Source organism: Gymnoscopelus braueri (genome assembly GCF_963280865.1).
Source record: "Gymnoscopelus braueri genome assembly, chromosome: 23".
NCBI lineage: Eukaryota > Metazoa > Chordata > Actinopteri > Myctophiformes > Myctophidae > Gymnoscopelus > Gymnoscopelus braueri.
The window spans coordinates 15,383,155-15,402,217 of record NC_137625.1 but is presented as its reverse complement, the minus strand read 5'-3'; the positions used below and the strand labels follow the sequence as shown (position 1 = coordinate 15,402,217).

Genomic DNA, 19,063 nt, shown 5'->3' with positions numbered 1-19,063 from the left:
TAATTTGTGCAATGTTCAGCTGAACCGCCTAAGATGAAGATGAGGCTAAAAGTATAACGATGCACATTCTACTTCATGGTTTTTATATCTTTTTATATCTCTTATGTCCGTCTGGCAGACGAGGTTCAGACGAGGATGGTGAAGATGGGTGGCATTCTTCAGCCGGCATAGCCAGTCGTTCTCACCCCTTCTTTATACTGCCCAGACTGGATGGAGGATGAGAGATGAGACTGCCGCCGACTGCAGCCTCAGGACACATAATGAGCATCCGCACACTAGGGGGCACAATAGGGGAGTCCCTGGGCACTAGCCTGAGCGTGCGTATGAGTGGAGCGGGCGGTGGGTGGAACGGTCTCTCCCTCAAGCCCGTCTCCTCCGGGCGAATCACCTCCCTGTTCCAGACCATGGTTCCTACTGGATACACTAAGCTCCAGGAGGAGCGGCTGGCCATGGTGGACATGGGGGCCAAACCTGAGGCGGGGCCACACCAGAACGGCTACCGCCCAGATGCACCTCACGCGGAGGGCCGTCGCCACTTGGATCGCGCCGCCCGGTCATCTCTGACCTTATCGGACTGCAGCGACGGACGCTACTCTGAGACCGAGCCCATGCTCCCCGAGGGAAGGCTCTCCGGCGAGGAGGCAGACGAGGAGGAGGAGGTGGGCGAGGAGGTAGGCCAGGGATATTCTACGGACCGGATCTTGCACAAGGAGTCATGGCTGGCCATGTCGCTGCAGATCCTGTTGCCCTTCCTGCTAGCCGGGTTTGGCACCGTGTCGGCCGGGATGGTGCTGGATGTGGTGCAGGTGAGTTGAGCTCTACGTTTTAATTTACTCTCCCTAAGCGTTTTCACACCGGGGGGGGGGAGAGGGTGACTCTGGAATAAGCAGACCAGGCATTTCACTTAACATTTTCTGCCAGGGTTGAGGTTTCTCATCCTGGGTTGAAGCAGTCACCAAAGGGTGAAATCTCCAAAGTTGAGCTTAAGTTGTGGCTTCATACAAGTCGATAAGATCTTACGTGGTCAGTGGTCACTTTTCTCTGTAGCCAACACACACAGTTCTGATTTTATTTTCACTTGTTAGGATTGTTATTATTTTGCAATATTCCATAGCTAAATATGCCATTATCGTTGTGTTTTTGTGGCTGTATTGATAAGTATTCATTTCATGGGGTCAAGAACTGACCCTCTGAAATTAATTCATTTTTTAAAAGTACTGCCTATCCCACAGATCTCTGCATATTTTTAATGGTGCCTTAGTCGTAGCCCCCGTAGAACTCTTTAAACTAAGCAATGTTTAAAGTCTGCATGCATTCTTTCTTTCTCTATTCTTTACCCTTCTAACTCTTTTCTTGAATCACTACTGCAGAACTTTGGGAGCTTGACAGCTTGTACCAAAAAAAAAATTCACTCGTATACAACTGTAAACCTGTGAAGTTGAAGTTCACCAAGCACTGTTCAGTGACTGTCTGATTGTGTTCATGTTGTTTGTATAGCCTAATGATTATTTGCTTAAAGAGTCATTAACCGGTTGAGCTGATAGTCGAGTGGTTAGCGTGCATACCACATGGGATCTAATGCCTGACAATGAGTCCCCGCCGGTTCGATTCCCGGTAGGCCTGACCATTTTCAGCCTGCCTGAATGACCCCCCCCCCCATCAAGCAGTAGAATTGACACAGCATTTCTATCTGATGGGCTACCATTTTTTTATGTGGGACATTAAATGTTCATAAAATGTTTCCCTGTGTGTCTTCTTCTACTGTCTCTCGCAGCACTGGGATGCTTTCAGATACATCACAGAGATCTTTATTCTGGTTCCTGCCCTGCTGGGTCTGAAGGGGAACCTAGAGATGACTCTGGCTTCCAGACTGTCTACAGCGGTGAGAGAAAAACACACGAGTCATGACCACAGAAAGAGACACACACACACACACACACACACACTGTACATGCATATATACTGTTTGAAAAAACTTGACATGGAAAAAACACGCACTTGTCTCAAACAGTCAGCATGACACTGACATTTTAATAATTGTTATTAAAACTGTTTATGAACACACATTATTTTGTTTTGGTCTTTTTGCACACCTTCTGCTCCAGTCAGCCCTTTTTTGCGATGTCACAGACCTAAAATATAACATGACGTGCGCATGTGGCTGTGTGCTTCTGCGGGTGGCAAACAAGACGTCAGACACGCTATGTGTGTGTGTGTGTGTGTGTGTGTGTGTGTGTGTGTGTGTGTAATCATGTCATTCACGGCTGTTGGTCGTGTCTACTCTCGTAAGCCCCTGTTGTTGTCCTGTTATCACTGAGGTCATGTTTTTCTGTGTCATAGTGCTACCAACATATCATTACAGTGTTACGCATCAGCTTCTTTGTCAGGTGAAAACGAGACTGGTGGAGGGGGGTGGGGTTGTATCTACACCTGTAGCAGGAACACGGAACACTGACCCTATTCGTGTACTCCACCACCAGCACTTCATTCAACTTCAGCTGTATCTACTCTGTTCACACTCCTTCACTTGTTGAGATTATTTTTCTTTCTTTTTTTCCCTTCTTTTTTCCTTTCCTTTTTTTCCCTAGTATTTAGGCAATATGACGATTCCCCCCAATGTGTATAGTCCCTGTCATTGTTGACGCTAACTGTTTGGTCTTTGGGAGGGTGTAGATCACTGTTTCCCTTTTCTTTCTTTTTTTGCCACTTGAATTTGTAATTATCACTTCAAAACATTTTCTAAAAATAAGAAAAACATTTAACATGTTCAGAAATTATAGATGGTAGATCTGCTATTTTCACTAGTTTCACTCTCCTGGGGGAGACATCAAATTTCTCTTTTTGGGTCTCAAGCTAAAACGTTTGGGGAACCGCCGGTGTAGATAACCACGTGTCTCCTTCGATACACATGGAGTCGGCCAGCCTCTTCTGTTCACCTGACGTAGCGCGTGTGGAGGAACACGCCATTCCTCCCAGTTCCGCCTCCCTGCTGAACAGGTGCCCCGAACCAAACTGTAGGAGTCGCTAGGCTAGCGACAGAGACAGAGATCAGCTGTACATGAAGACTACACGGTCTAGTACAGTAAGGACGGGTGACCGTTTGCTGTGTTGGCACCGAAGCTGTGGAACAAACTCCTTTTGAGGATCAAAGTCCTAGGGACTTAACCCATTATGACCTAGTGCTGCACGATTCTTGCTCAAATGTGAATCACGATTTTCCTCCATAAGAATTGAGATCACGATTCTCACACGATTCTCTTGTAAATATAAAAATATTAAGTTAAAAAAAAATTAAAAAATGAAAAAAACAATTAAAGGCGCACTGCAGTGACATTTTCGGTCATTTTATTTTGAAGGTTCAGTCTGAAACGTCGGCTCAACCGACTCTAAACCAATCAGAAGGTCCCATCCCTTCAGGCTATGGGACGTTTGATCTCAATCACTTCAGCCGTGCGCAACACGGCTAGTGTTTGTTTACAAGTGAGAGAGAGACGGCCAGTGAAGCACGTTTGCTACTACCTGGCTTATTTCTAACCTATAATGTTTTCAGATACATATTTTAGTGTGCAGATGAAGTTTAAAATGAGTAATACACTCATCTTCAATGAGATTCAAAACGGAGTATCTCTGTAATTAAAATCAGCTGTGTTTGAAGAACGTGCAGCTATGGGAATCAAACAGGTGCATGTAATCAAGATTCATTTATATTCATGAAGGCTGCGTTATGTCATCACGCAGCACGTTTTCGTTTACAGGAAGTAATTAAGATTGGCTTTTTAGGGACTTTAGATATAAAAATACACAAATTGGTTTTTTTCATTTTTTTTGGCATCTATTGTTAGGTATACCCATATGATGACCACGGATATGCTCTAAAAGTGTGAAAAACATATTTTTCGGCGGGCAAATACATATCATTTTGGGGGTCCTCGTAGGACGTAGGATTACAAGACATTTTGTAGAATCGGAACATCAGGCCTTAATGTGTTAAAAAAAATAATATATATATATACCTTTTCATTGTAGAGGACTCCTAGGTTCACTTGTTTTGTGTTTTGTGGGTTGTGTGTGGGTGTGTTTAGTTTTCTACTCCCTCCTGTTGTGACTGACTGTGAGTGTGACCGAGTTCTTGTTGTCCTAGTCTAGTCTTCTTTGTCTTGTCCTTTTCTTTTTCTCCTCTTTTCTACTTCTTTTTCTCTTTCTTCGGACTGCGCCCCAGGCCTGTGTAATAACTGGAGGGGGGAGGGGGGGGGCACTACAAATCCCAAACCTATGGACCATTTAAAAAGAATAATGCCTATAAGGACATGCCCAAAATAGGCACGCCAGGGTTAAAGGGGTTAATGATGGCTATTCAAATGGAAGACTAAATCCTAAACTTTTTTAGCAGAGCTTCTCATATGTTCACCGTCTCTATCCGACTCTTATCGTTCTCTTGCTGCGCTGTTGAAATAATGTGTTGCAGAAAAAGGGGTTGATGGAACATAATTCCCTCTTTGTTTGTCTCTGTTGGCTTCTCACAGACCGGCTCCACATTCATTCGTTATTGTGTCAATATGGACAGGGCCGCTCAGTGTGGGTTTAAGTTTCCCTCCCTATCCTCAAAGCACTCTTTACCCAAACGCAAGCAAGCAGCTCACTAGCAGAAATGGTGCCTTCAGTTCACCCTCACACTCTCGTTGAAAAATAAATAAAACGATGTGTACTGTCAGTGTAGGGATGGCCAAATGGAGACATTTTATTAACCGGTTACCGTTAGGCCTTACCGATTAATTAATCGATAACCGTTAAGGTTTGTTTTTTTTAAGGGCCAAAATACATTTTATTTTGAAGGGCCAAGTCTACACAGTTTGTTTTGTGTCTCCAGCAGAGTTTCTAGTGTCTATCTCTCTCTGGAAGAGGTTGCACGTGAACTCTGCAGCCGCACTGAGGCGCTCCAACACAAACAATACCAATACAAAGACGAGGAAGAAGAAGAATAAAGTGGAAGTCACATATATTTTTTTTAACGATTAATTTTAATCGTTAGTATTAACCGGTTGCCGATTTCCTAACGGTTATCGGTTGGCCATCCCTAGTACTGTGCTTGGGCAGCTTCTATTGTAAGTCTAACAAATATTGGGCCGAATGTATGATCTTCCATAAGTCACAGTGTATTCAGGGGTCTGACTAAACGTTTCCCCTATACACCAAGGGCCAGTTGCACCACCTCACACTAAATTCAAATTTAGCCTAGCTTACAAGCCGAGCTTGTATTCCTGCTATCTTCGCCGAATGTTCACCTTTTATGACATGCCCAGAATAGGGAAACACCACAAGTTCAAGTGGTTATTATAATCCAGCTGTGGTGGTCCACTCCACAGCCGAATGTCGAATTCTGTGTTGTTGATGATGATAGAGAATGAGTGAGAGCGTGAATGCTTTGTGCTGACTCAGCTTTGTCCCCCAACACAGGTGAACGTGGGCAAGATGGACTCTCCCATAGAGAAGTGGAACCTTATCATAGGAAACCTGGCACTGAAGCAGGTAATCACTCACACCACTCACTTTGTGGCGTTATCATGCTCATTCACAGGGGCGTTCCATCGATCTCCTTCTGATCTCTTATCACATCATTGCTCACAAGAGGAAGTGTACAGTCGGGGCTATAAAGTTATGTAAACGCATAACTTATTAACCTATTTCTGAATGAATGTTGTGTGCCTCCCAAATGCGTCTCTCTTTCTGTCTTGACCTTAACTCATTGACTGCCGGAGTAAATAAATAAATGAGCCCTTGCCAGCATTTTTGAGCATTTTTACTAACCTTTCAAGAGCCACAGAACACACAGTGTCGCAAAAGACGGAGGAGTGTCTCTGCCTCCATCAGGGGGAAAAAGCGTGTCACCGTAACCCTCCGTTCTTTACTTATTGGCTGTTGAATATAGCTTGTTCTAGCCAAAAACGCAGAAAAAAAACAAGAAAGCAGCAGAGAAAATTTTCTAAATCCTTTAACATTAGATCAGACGGGGCTGGGTTTATTGTGATCCCGTTATTTCCGGGTGTGCTCTTCTCCGGAAGTCATAGGATCACTCACAGAGCGCCGTCTAGCGGAAACACTGAAAACACCAAAACACTGAAAACACGTCATATGCGGTGTGGGCGTTGGGAAAAAAACACATCAAACACGTCATTGGCAGTGACACAGGGATGAGCTGTAGGGGGTGCTCAGGGGGTCGACGACCCCTTAGCTCTGGCGCTATGGGGGCTGGGGGCTCGCGCGTGCTCCACATGCACTCGCGAGCACGCACCGTCAGCGGCGGTCTTTAACACCTTAAAGTTTAAACAATAGCCTCTCAAGGTTCGCACCGTCAGCGGCGAGCCGTTCTCAATAGCCTCTACCTGGCTGCTTTGCATAACATTAGGCTACTCAAGAAAAGCCATGGACTTGAATTGAATGTGTTTACATTCCTCTCACAATGAGAGACAACAGTCTCTGCACTGCAGAGTGTGAAGGGGATCGCTTAGCAGAGGACCCAGTTCTCTGTGACAAGACAAAGACAAGTTGTCTGATTATTTTAAGTACTTACAGTATGTGTGGGTAAGTCATAAAGGGCTTTTATATAAAACTAAAAGGAAAATAAAATAATTAATTAATTGAAACAAAAATAAAAACAACAAATTAACGATGCAACTAAATAATAAGAGAAATCACATGTTGAATACAGTATTTCAACTAGCACTGAGCTGATCGGCTATGTACACATGCGTGCACATGACGTCAGAAAATAGAGCCCCCCCCTAGCTCAAATCCACAGCTCATCACTGGCAGTGAATGAGTTAAACTATTGGTGTTACTTGTCTATCTGCCATTTTCTCTCTCTCTCTCTCTCTGCACCCACACCCTCTCTCTGTTATTTAACATCCTCTTTGTTTCTGTGTAACCTTCGGTGTTTTGCTTAGCTTCTTGTCCTTGTGCCTTGGTGCAGGTGCAGGCTACAGTAGTGGGCTTCCTGGCAGCAGTGGCAGCCGTCATTCTGGGTTGGATCCCAGAGGGCAAGTTCCAGATGAGCCACGCCGTGTTGCTCTGCTCCAGCAGCGTGGCGACAGCCTTCATAGCCTCCATGCTGCAGGGTATATGAGCACAAACACCAGGCTACACACACACACACACACACACTGGATGAACCCAATAAGACCTGGAACGCATCTGTGTCACTTTAGATCTCTTTGGCTATTCAAAAATAGCAGATATACAAGCTCATAGCGCGGCACCGAGTGCCGCGCTATGAGCTTGTAGATCTGCTATTTCTTGAAAAAAAATCTTGAAAAATATTTTTTTAAATATTTTTTTCAAAAAACTGTTAGGATTTAGAAAACATTTTAAAGAATCGCCTCAGGTCTTAATGGGTTAAACTTCCCAGTCGCCATGACTGATTTCAGTCATATGGATTCCATAGAAGCCAGCATTTATTCTATGGAAGCATGTCGCACAGCCGATCTACAAGCTCTCGAGAGCTCGTGTCATATGACGGAGCATAAATTGAGCATTACACATACATATTATGCATACCCACACTTTGCATAGACTTATTCACCCATGGGCGCATACTGTAGACATGCATGCAGACACATGCAAAACAATGCTGACAAGCACCTAACGGTTAACACATCCATCGGGTGCCAGAATTTTATAATAACAGATTACGTTCGGTGCCAGAAATCTCACCGTCTGCAACGCTGCGCTGTTTAGAGCTGTGGAATCCACGGCGAGCACACGCACGTAAACAATGCATGCGAACACAGCAATGGATGGTCCTGGCTAAAGCCTGGAACAACAACATGTCTCATGCGAGTCACCATTGCAGAGGGATCGCGCATCGAGAATGACTCGTTTTGCCCACTGTAAAAAGTTAAGGAGATACAGAGGTTTTTAGCAAGGAGATGGAAGCGGATGGGAGCCAGTGATCCATCTGTCCCTTACTTCTTAGAGTGTTCATGGGTGATTCCAGTGCTGCGCTAGCCCCCCCCTTGTGGAAAAAAAAGAAAAAAAAGAAAAGACTGATAACACGTAATTTTACAGTTTCGGCACCAAAGCGCTACTCTTTGAAAACATGTAATTTTCCGGTTTTGGCACCCGATGTGTTAATATGAAGTCCCTGTTGAGAGGATGGCCTTTTCGCCCCCACGCACATACGCACATGTACACGCACAACCTCACAAATACGCATGCACAATCATATTCGCACGTGCTCATACATACCGTACACAAAAACACGAAAAACCAAAGAAAATCACTTACCCGACCTTTTTTAATGTCAGTGTTTTAATGCGTGTGATGATGACACATTATGTTGTTAAACCACCAAAACTAAAAGATTACGGTTATTTTTCTTTTTTGACGTCTTTGTCCCTGTCCCCGGCCACGTACAGGTATCATCATGGTGGGTGTGATTGTAGGCTCCAAGAAGACGGGCATCAACCCGGACAATGTCGCCACGCCCATCGCTGCCAGTTTTGGTGATCTAATCACCTTGGCCATCCTGGCATGGATCAGCCAGGGACTCTACAACTGCCTGGGTAGGAAGATGACTTGCTTTTTTCGCTACAGGGGAAGCTTACCGTGCTTCAGTTTTGCTTTTTGTTTTGCATGAAAAACCTTGTTTTATTCAGTCGATTTAAGCCCAGCAATGAGCGAGCCCGCTGGTAGGTTTGTTTTGCCTTCAAAAACCCGCTATGCCACTATTTTTCCTGGCTGCATGTACCCTTTATTTCTTAATCAAAATTGATGATGAGGAAAGCTTAGGATTTGACCCCCTGTGGTCAGAGGACACGAGCACAGTTCTAAATTGTTGAAAATAAATGTAATCATTTCCATAGCCAGCGGGGGGGGTCCATGCACAGTGCTGAAGACCATGGGGACATGCAGCTGCTCACATAAAGGAAGCCACCGCAGACAATGAAGCATGACTTATTGTGCTGAAAATAGTGAATACTAGCTTTCACCGCTTTCTGCATTATGTCAAGAGTCCCTGTTTCATTATCTTGCACCGACTTCATTGGTTGAAAAGTTGATAATTTCCAGGTTTTGAAAGTGTGGGAAAAAATTTCGTGGCACATGCAGTACTTAAACATTTCATCTACCCAGTGGTGGAAAGTAACTAAGTGCATTTACTTAAGTACTGTACTTAAGTACACTTTTGAGGAATTTTCAATTTTCAATACTTTTACTTCTACTCCACTACATATCAGAGGCAAATATTGTACTTTTACTCCACTACAATTATTTGAAAACTTTAGTAACTAGTTACTTTGCAGATATAAATTATTAGATTATAAAACATACATTAACCACTTTAGCCCTATTTTATACCTAGGCTGTTTGAAAATTGTCCATCTACAAGCTCACAACGCGTCGCATCGCGACGCGTTGTGAGCTTGTAGATCAGCTATTTTCAAACATTTTAGTACTTTAACTTTTGGTACTTTAAGTACATTTTGATACCAATACTTTTGTACTTTTACTCAAGTACATTTTGAATTCGGGACTTTTACTTGTAACAGAGCACTTCTACATTGCAGTATTGATACTTTTACTTAAGTAAAACATTTGGGTACTTTTTCCACCACTGTAAATGTGCAAGAAGAACCCTGTGCTTTGCTGCAACCTTTGGGGGCAAAGGCTTCAATTAGGATAATGGTCCACCTCCACCACTAGAGGTCACCCGTGCACCATTATTTAGATTGACATGAGTGGCAAATTGAACAAGACTCTCTTTGACTTTCACCCAAATATCCAGCAGCATGTTTAATTCATGTCACACCCAGCCCAATATTACACTACCTCGCATTACTTAATATACATAGAGCGCTGGAAGCCGTTTCCGCTGGAAAAATATAGCCAACTAACCAGCCTTGAAATAAGCATTCACCACTCACTGAGACCCAAAAAAAAATCTATGAAAGAGGTAGTTTTTTATTTTTTTATTTAATAAGACCATTTTCAGATTACACATTTCCATCTCGGGGCAATGCAGCAAGGCTGTCTTGGCAGCCAGTGCAGCTCCCCGGACAGTGGCTCTGTTGTTTTCAGGGTCAAGCCTTGTCGACACTTCTCTACTAAATTGGACCTAATGGCCAGTTTACTCAGTGGCTTAAATCTATTTCAATCACGTGATCATCCACACAGAGAAAGCCGGTGGAGATCGCGGCACCCAACGTCGCCCGTCTGAGCAAACATCTCTTGTTTTATAATGGCAGAGCCGGGTTCCGCAAGGATCTCCCCTCAGCGGTCCATCTGCCCTTGCCGTTAGTGAGGAGCTCTTGCTGACTATCGTACTCAGTGGTGTAAAGTAACTAAGTACATTTACTCAAGTACTGTACTTAAGTACAATGTTGAGGTATTTTTACTTTCTTCAGTAATACTTTTACTTTCTACCCCACTACATCTCGAAGGCAAATATAGTACTTTTTACTCCACTACAATTATTTGACAGCTTACGTTACTAGTTACTTTGCAGATTTAGATTATTATCACAAAACATACATTAACCACTTCAGCCCTATATATATATTTCGGCCATTTGAAAATTAGCCGATCTACAAGCTCACAATGTGACACATTCTGAGCTTGTAGATCTGCTATTTTCAAAAACATTTTATACGTTTTGAAATGGGACATTCTGCACAATGAATACTTTTGGTACTTTAAGTATATTTTGATGCCAATACTTTTACTCAAGTACATTTTGAATATTTTTTACTTGTAACAGAGTATTTCTACATGGCGGTATTGATAATCTTACTTAGCTAAAACATGTAAGTACTTCTTCCATCACTGATCGTACTCGGTGAGCCTTCCTCTCTGCCCCAGCTCCGGGGCTGTTCTCCTCATCAGTCTGAGTCTACTTCTTAATGATGGTTATTTATGTGTAGAATGGGAACATCTGTGGGGGAGAGCCTGCTCAGCAGCACCTTGCCAGCAAAGAGCAGGTGCTTTACCCTAATTATTCTTCCGAAATAGCTTCCCTTTGGGAATAAAGGAAGGAGGTCGTCTAAACCAGTGGTTCTCGAACTTTTTCATGTCAAGGACCCCCAAATTGACACTTACTAGCCCGCGGACCCCCATTTGAAAATATTTGCCAGGGACCCCCATAAGAGAAGATTATTTTTTACGGCTCTAGCAGGGATTTTCAACCATTTTAATTTCAAGGACCCCCAGTTTGACATGCATTAGGCCACGGACCCCCATTTAATGGCATTTGTATCTCTGGGACCCCAATTCATATTGTAAAATCAATGTTAATTTAACTCTGAGAGTGTACAAATTTGGTTCCATTTGTACACTCTCAGAGTTACAGACCCATAAGCGTCCATTTGGTTCCTATCCATCATTTAGCTGGGGACCCCCTGGAACCCCCTCAAGTACCCCTGGGGGTCCCCGGACCCCACTTTGAGAACCACTGTGTGTTCTAAACCTGTGTGTGTGTGTGTGTGTGTGTGTGTGTGTGTGTGTGTGTGTGTGTGTGTGTGTGTGTGTGTGTGTGTGTGTGTGTGTGTGTGTGTGTGTGTGTGTGTGTGTGGATGTTTAGATTAACCAGATTCCCTGCGATGTGCCTAAAATAATGTAATCAATTATTTAAAACAATCAATACTCAATCATTTAATTACAAAATCGATTAATAATTTGGGCATGTCATTATTGGTGAAATTTTTCCAAACAAACCGATAGCCGAGCTACAAACTGAGCTTAGAGATCGGTTAATTGCACTATTGACACCATTGTGCGACAAAGGATAAAGCTTAGTGGTTATTCAATTAGTTGAAAAAAATCTTTCAGCTGGTCCCTTCAGGGGGTCGCCACAGCGAATCGTCTGCCTGCCCTCCATCTCACCCTGTCCTCTGGCCTCCTCTTCTCTCACACCAACTAACTTCATGTCCTCTTTCACTACATCCATAAATCTCCTCTTTTGGTCTTCCTTTAGTCCTCCTGCCTGGCAGTTCCAACCTCCAGCATCCTTCTGCCGATATACTCCCTATCCCTCCTCTGTACATGTCCAAACCATCTCAGTCTGGCCTCTCAGGCTTTATCTCCAGAACATCTAACATGGGCTGTCACTGTATAGATTTCTTTTTAATGTTTTATATATTTTTTTCTTTTGTTTCGTTTTTCTTCTCGATTATACGATTAATAGTTGCAGCCTTTAGTTTATAGAAACCCTCGCCTCCTGTTGCAGTGTCCCTGCTACTTGCTCAGTCATGCAAAAAAAAAAAACGAATATGAATGAGAGTCCAATTGCCTCGTTTCAGGTGTGATTAATAATGAATGGCCAGTTTTAGAATCTGAAAATGCTCTCTCTCTCTCTCTCTCTAGACTCCTACCCTTACGTGTCGTCCCTGGTGTGTGCCTTCTTCATGTCTCTCACCCCTCTCTGGATGGTCATTTCCTCCAAGCACCCCGCCAGCCGCACCCTGCTCTACTCTGGATGGGAGCCCGTCATCACTGCCATGATCATCAGCAGGTGTGTGTCTGTGTCTGTGTGTGTGTGTGTGTGTGCACGGGTGTTAAGTCTTCAAAGGGGGAAAGAACAGCTATTCTAATGTTGTCTGAGACGGCCAGTGTGTGGTTTTGTTTGATGACTCATCCCATAAACAAATTGGCCCTCGGCAGCGTGCGCTCGGCTTTTCCCCTTGGGGATGACAACCTCACAAATACACTGCATGCCAAGCCGAGTGTCTGATTGTCTGTGTGTCTCTTTCTGTTTATAGCTGCTCCTCGACCCATTTATCATGTGTATGTACTGGTTGTGTCTGTGCTGTATGTGTTTCTGAGGGATCCCCTATCTCTTTCTGTCACATAACACTCTTTTTTTATGACCTATTTTTTTATTGCTATTCTGTGTGAAAGAAGATCGTAGAAAACTTTAGTTTTTGTGTTATGTATTGTCTATAATGTTATGACCCATTCTGTCCCCTGCAGCATCGGCGGGCTCATCCTGGACAAAACGGTGTCCGACCCAAACCTGGCTGGAATCGTGGTGTACACGCCTGTCATCAACGGTGAGTCACAGCACCCCGCCCCGCCCAGCATTCATGTCTCTCTGGCCACTGAGCGAAACGGCTCATCCCACCTCGTCTCTCTGTCTCCACACTTTGTAAAACTCCCTCCCTCCCTCTTGTACTGCTTGCATCTCCTCCACGAGAGATAAGCTTTTAATTAAGCAGCATTAATGAGGGACATTTAACGAGATGACAGACGATTCTACACCTAATTGTTTTCCCCGCCGTGTGTGCGTGTAAAACACGGTCTGGGATTGTCAGTGCGCGGATGGGGCAGGGACCTTTTTTTTAGCTGTCAGAAATTTACAACGTATTCACCTCGGATGGAGAGGCAGAGGCCGCTGTCATTTTGGATCTTTAATAGAAAGGTCGGAGGGAAAGAGTTGTGCGGAGGAGAAGGATGGTTGAAGATGGGTTAAAGTGTTCGACAGAGCCAAGACCTTGGAGGAGAGGCGAGATGAGATGTGAGGAGACAGACAGTCAGTCAGTCTGTCTGCCCCCTCTGGGCAGAGCGAGCCCTGGCTGTGAGCAGACGAGGCCCCCCTGCCGTTCCACCATGGCCTCCCTGCACCCCAAATCCCCCTCTGTCGGACCTAGTGACCCGAATAACTGCAAACCCCCCCCAAGCACCCTTAACCTCACACCTACAGGTTTGGGGGTGAAGGGTGCTTGGGAGTAGCAACGAGGTGTAGAGACCAGATAAAGAGTGATGCCAGCGGAGACGGAATAGAGCGGTGTAGATTGAATTAAAACAGACATTGCCTTAGGGTCGTTCATGTATCTAATTTAATAAACTCATCACGATAACAAGCTCTGTGTGTGTGTGTGTGTGTGTGTGTGTGTGTGTGTGTGTGTGTGTGTGTGTGTGTGTGTGTGTGTGTGTGTGTGTGTGTGTGTGTGTGTGTGTGTGTGTGTGTGTGTGTGTGTGTGTGTGTGTGTGTGTGTGTGTGTGTGTGTGTGTGTGTGTGTGTGTGTGTGTGGTTTCGTCTAAGTGACCAATTCCGTGTCTCACAGAACCATCCAGCTATAGCATTGAATCAGTTTAACCTCCTATTTATCATTCTGAATACAAAGACCCAGTTCCACTCCACTGTTAATCCCCTGCTCTGTCCTGGCATTGTATTATCATACACACAAATGCGCACAATGACTAACAAAAGCTTTTTCTTCCACTTGAGAGCTGCTTTGTGTCCACCTGTCTGGAAATTCTGGATTTATATACCGTACATAAATGATGTCGTTGTTATTTGCCAAGTACATTTGAACATACATTCATTTTCTGCATAACAATACATTATAGTAGGCCTAGATGTCTGTTTGTCACCATACTGGGAGTTGTGATATTGTGATGTTGTGATATTGTGATGATGTTGTGATATTGTGATGATGGACAATTACTTCTTGTGTTTGCTGTGCTAAACAGTATTGTATTTAGCACAGCAAAAACTGTGCTATAAAAAAAAAGTGTTGCTTTTGCAGACATTTAAGTCATTGTCTCGTTAGTTCTCTCTTATCTTAGTGGCAGAGCATTCTGTTCTATTGGGGCTGCCGTGAAGCCAAGATCAATGTTGGGCAACAAGCCTGATTAGGATATGCCGGGTGAAACCAGGTGTTTGTGAAGAAAAGATAACGGCAGCCCCCATTATCTTATCTAATGTAGACACCGAGACACTCTTCCAGGGAGTTAAGATGTGCTCGCTAATTACTTGTAAATAATAAACCAGACTTGTTGCCCAACCGATTTTTGGGTCCATTCCCAATATGGATAGATAGCCCCAGCCCACCGATTACCCATGTTTTGAGGAATATTTTGTCAAAAAGTGCACATTCCATTCTAATCGATTTCCAAAAAGTTAGATTTGATTAAAAAAATTATAATAATATATATAAAGTAAAATTGCAGAGCTACAAATTTTAGAAAATGTTCACCACCCATAATGACATGCCCAAAATAGGAATGACAGGTTGAAAGTGGTTAGAAATCGGGACACCTCGAATGATGCATATTTGTCAAAACCAAAAAAAGGAAAATAGTTGCCGGTATAGCTAATACCTAAAGTAGACCAAGAGTGATTTGTAAATTCATCTTTTTTTATTTATTTATTTATTTGGGGCTTTTTAAGCCTTTTTAACCCATTAACTGCCAGAGGTATTTTCATGTTTCTTTAGCCAGTGCCAGAGTTTTTCATTGAAAAAAAAAAAGTACTCAGGAGCCGAGATACAGATTTTTTAAGTTAACAAGGAAGTGGATAGGAGTCTAGATCTTCGAAAAATCATATCCCCTTGGTCTTTGGGTCAAATTGGAAAAAAATATATATAAACATATATATATGTATTTTTTTAGTTCACGTAGATTTACGCGATTGGCACGTGGCGGCTTTAAATAGGTTCGCGTAGATCTACGTGATTGGCAGTGAATCAGTTAATATTGATAGGACAGTAGGCTGACAGGAAATGGGGAGTGACATGCAGCAAAGTCTGTCGGGATCGGGACTCGAACCCGCGACGCGCTGTCAGGCTACAGTACATTGTAGCCTAGGTGCCAGGACCGCTACGCCAGCGATCCGGGCCTGTATATTCATCTTTATTGATGCACCAGTGTTCATGATAAATATGAGAAGCGTACAGTGGAATCTCCATAATAATTCCTGGCAACGAGGATGGGATCACTAACTCTTGCACTGAATCTTTCTTTTTAGGTCATCCGAGCTCGGCTGGGGTCCTAAAACCTTGACAAACACCATTTCTATTAAAAGGAAAATTTGAGAGATGCCCCAAAAGCAACAGACTATGATGAAAGAGATAAAGAAACTCTCCGTGTATTATTTGTCTGAGGCGATGTGTGAAAGTAGGCCGCTGTAGTGAATATGAAATGTTATTCTCTTTACATACCCGTCGGTCTCATATGACGAGCTTGGTGTTAATTAAAAGCTAGCATGAGTGACTGAACAGAATAAATATATTTCCCTCCCTCATGAATTTCCTCCTCTCTCACTCCCTCAGTTTTTTATCTTAACCGACCCATCCTGATTTATTTTTTCTCTCTCTCCCCATTTTCCTCTGTCAAAATGTTTATTTTCTTTCGGGCAATGTCCATCTGTCATTGTTCTCTCAGGGTTTGTCAGACTGAGAAGAAGAGAACAAAAAAAAAAGACAAATTAAATAGGATCCGAGCGCGGGTGCTGCTCCACGCCTCCCAGGCAGATGTGACAGCCGTGTCTCTGCCGTCCTGCATACGTCTTCAAGCGATGCAACACTGCATTGCATTCTATGCCACGTCACCTCTTCTTATGTTCTGACAAGAGGAAAAACGATCTTATAGCTATTAGCAACACCCAGTTTCACACTCATAGATGTACACACATTTACACCTAGGAGCTGCCCATGCAGCTATGCGTCTACTGGTAATCAATCAGCTGCTCCAGACAGTGAAACAAATACAGCCACACACACACAGACACACACACACACCGTAGTCATAGATTGTTTTGCTTGCAGACTATACGATTTTGGCTGCCTTTACATGTTCTTTACACTGTGAGATGGGGAAAAAAAGGTCGTACTGCGTTGCGCACGATCTCCCCATCACATTATGTCACGACTGACGAGACTATGATGTACAGTATGTGTGCTGGGGCAATGTTTTACCAACAAAAAAAGAATGGGAGGACTATTTGGATTTGGCTTGTTGGAAGAAGAGGTCAACACGGGTTGCAAGCCATTTTCACAAAATGTTATGCACCTCAACAAGCAGATTGATCCACCATGCTTTTATCACCTCTAGACCTGGAAAATTGCTGCATGTTTCTAGCTGTTTTTATTTCCACAAACAATGACCTTCCCTTTATTTATTTTTTGTGTCAGTGCTGTTATAATAATAGTCTCGTGTTGACTATCATCGTAGCAGGATCCACGCTGCCAAAACATGGTGTGGGAACTACGGATGGGACGATATGAAAATGACATTTCACGATTGTTGTGGCAAAAATAATTGGCGATATCATCGCCTATGATCAAAATATGCTTAAAACTTAAAATGCCAATTGTGTTAACCACTTGAATCCCCAGCATCCCTATTCTGGGGGGAATGTTTGCTATTTTTGGCAAATTGATTTGTGTAGAGTCAAGTAAGAGCATACCAAATGCGCTCTTTACAGGTCCATTTTTATCAAGTATAGAGGGTCTTGAGTGGTACTGAATTTGCAGCTCAACAAAAAGCCAATTCATCCTAGTGTATGACAGAGGACAATTTCACGATAAATAAAAATCTCTGCGATACGATTATTGTGTTTTTTTTTTAATCACGATAACGATTATCGTCCCATCCCTGGTAGGAACCCACATGACACCGTGGATCGGCTCATAGGTGGCCGTCTGCGACACCATCTCACTGACTGACCCAGGACAATTACTCTTAATGAATGTTTTTGTCATGAAAGTGTACGTTCGCCTGAGATGATTCCGTTCTTCAGCTTAAGTCTCTTTGATGTCCAGGTATTGGGGGGAACCTGGTGGCGATTCAGTCGAGCAGATTCTCCACCCACCTGCACTTCCACTGCGCGCCTGGGGAAGTGCCTGAGGAGGCCAAGGGCTGCTACTACCCATGCCGCACCTTCTGGGGATCAGGTAACTACTGTAGGGCTGGCATCGTCATGGCATTTTAGTTTGACCATTATTATTATTATTTTTTTTTTTTCCACAAAATATTACAACATTACATTACATACATAACAGAAAACTAAATCGACAAGTACATTTAAACATTACAAGACAATCAAAAAATAACAAAAGAATAACACACAATGACATCAGCACTACTCCTCTCCAGATTCTTCCATTAATTGATTCACTGCCAATCACGTAGATCTACGCGAACCTATTTAAAGCCGCCACGTGCCAATCGCGTAGATCTACGTGAACTTTTTTTTATTTTTTATATATATATTTTTTTCTATTTGACCCAAAGACTAAGGAGATATGATTTTTCGAAGATCTAGACTCCTATCCACTTCCTTGTTAACTTAAAACTTAAAAATTCTGTATCTCGGCTCCTGAGTACTTTTTTTTTTTCAATGAAAAATCTCTGGCACTGGCTAAAAAAATATGAAAATACCTCTGGCAGTTAATGGGTTAAATGTGACAGATTATTGTTTTCCATGTACTGTATAAAACGACCCCACACCTCCTGAAACAACTCTTGTTTGTCCTTATAAGTGATTTTCTCCAAAGATAGGCATAAAGACAGTTCCCTGAACCACTGTGCAATGCTTGGTTTGTCCGGCCTCTTCCAGGTCAATGCTATTACTCTTTTAGCTTGTAAAAGGCAAATATCTATAAATATTCTCTCATTGCGCTTTGTTCTGTGTCCAACTGGGTAGAGGCCCAGCAGAAAGAATTTTGGTTCCGGTACAATGTTAATTACCAGGATCCTTCTTATTTCCTGCCCAACGAAATTAATTATTTAATTGTGTTTTGGACATTGAACATTGGAACATAAATTTAAAAAAAAATACAATTCTGCTTGCTACTTAGGCTGTGTAAACATAAATTTCACAGGGCAGATATCAAATATTCAAAGAAGCCTATTGCTGAGCTATGCAAACAAATGACTGTAACGGGTACCAATAATCAAAATAAATAACTTTCTTTTTGTTTGTTGGAAGATTCTTTGCCCTAAATGGCCCAAAATAAGGATGGCAGATTGAAAGCGGTTAAAAGACCGTCAACAACGACGTGGAAATAAAGATGTCATTATATTTCTGTCAATTTCATCCAGTTTTTTTTTATACAGAAGAATGGAAATGATTATGTAAAATAATTGTGATCAGTGATCAGGCGACTACGTAATAAGTGTGGCAAGCCTACAGGCAATGTAATCCAAAGTGGTCTTGTCCTTTAAGTAGCCTCGACGCAACATCATGCTTACATCATAAAAACTCAACTTTTTTAATTTCAGAGGCACCTATACATCTTTGATTAGACCATAGACGCTCATTTCAAAATATGCTTAACTTAAATTGAATAAA

General features: G+C 42.9%; 1 protein-coding gene across 1 annotated transcript in view; it reads left to right on the top strand.

Annotated features, from left to right (window-relative positions):
- The window catches only part of slc41a2b (solute carrier family 41 member 2b), a 30,381-nt gene that overhangs the window by 1,208 nt on the left and 10,110 nt on the right, over positions 1-19,063 (top strand). The window contains exons 2-9 of the mRNA XM_080420632.1: positions 119-806; positions 1,775-1,882; positions 5,455-5,526; positions 6,968-7,112; positions 8,412-8,558; positions 12,352-12,499; positions 12,958-13,037; positions 17,532-17,663. Of these exons, the coding sequence (XP_080276758.1) occupies positions 225-806; positions 1,775-1,882; positions 5,455-5,526; positions 6,968-7,112; positions 8,412-8,558; positions 12,352-12,499; positions 12,958-13,037; positions 17,532-17,663 (1,414 nt within the window). The 5' untranslated portion in view covers positions 119-224. The remainder of the gene's footprint in view (positions 1-118; positions 807-1,774; positions 1,883-5,454; positions 5,527-6,967; positions 7,113-8,411; positions 8,559-12,351; positions 12,500-12,957; positions 13,038-17,531; positions 17,664-19,063) is intronic.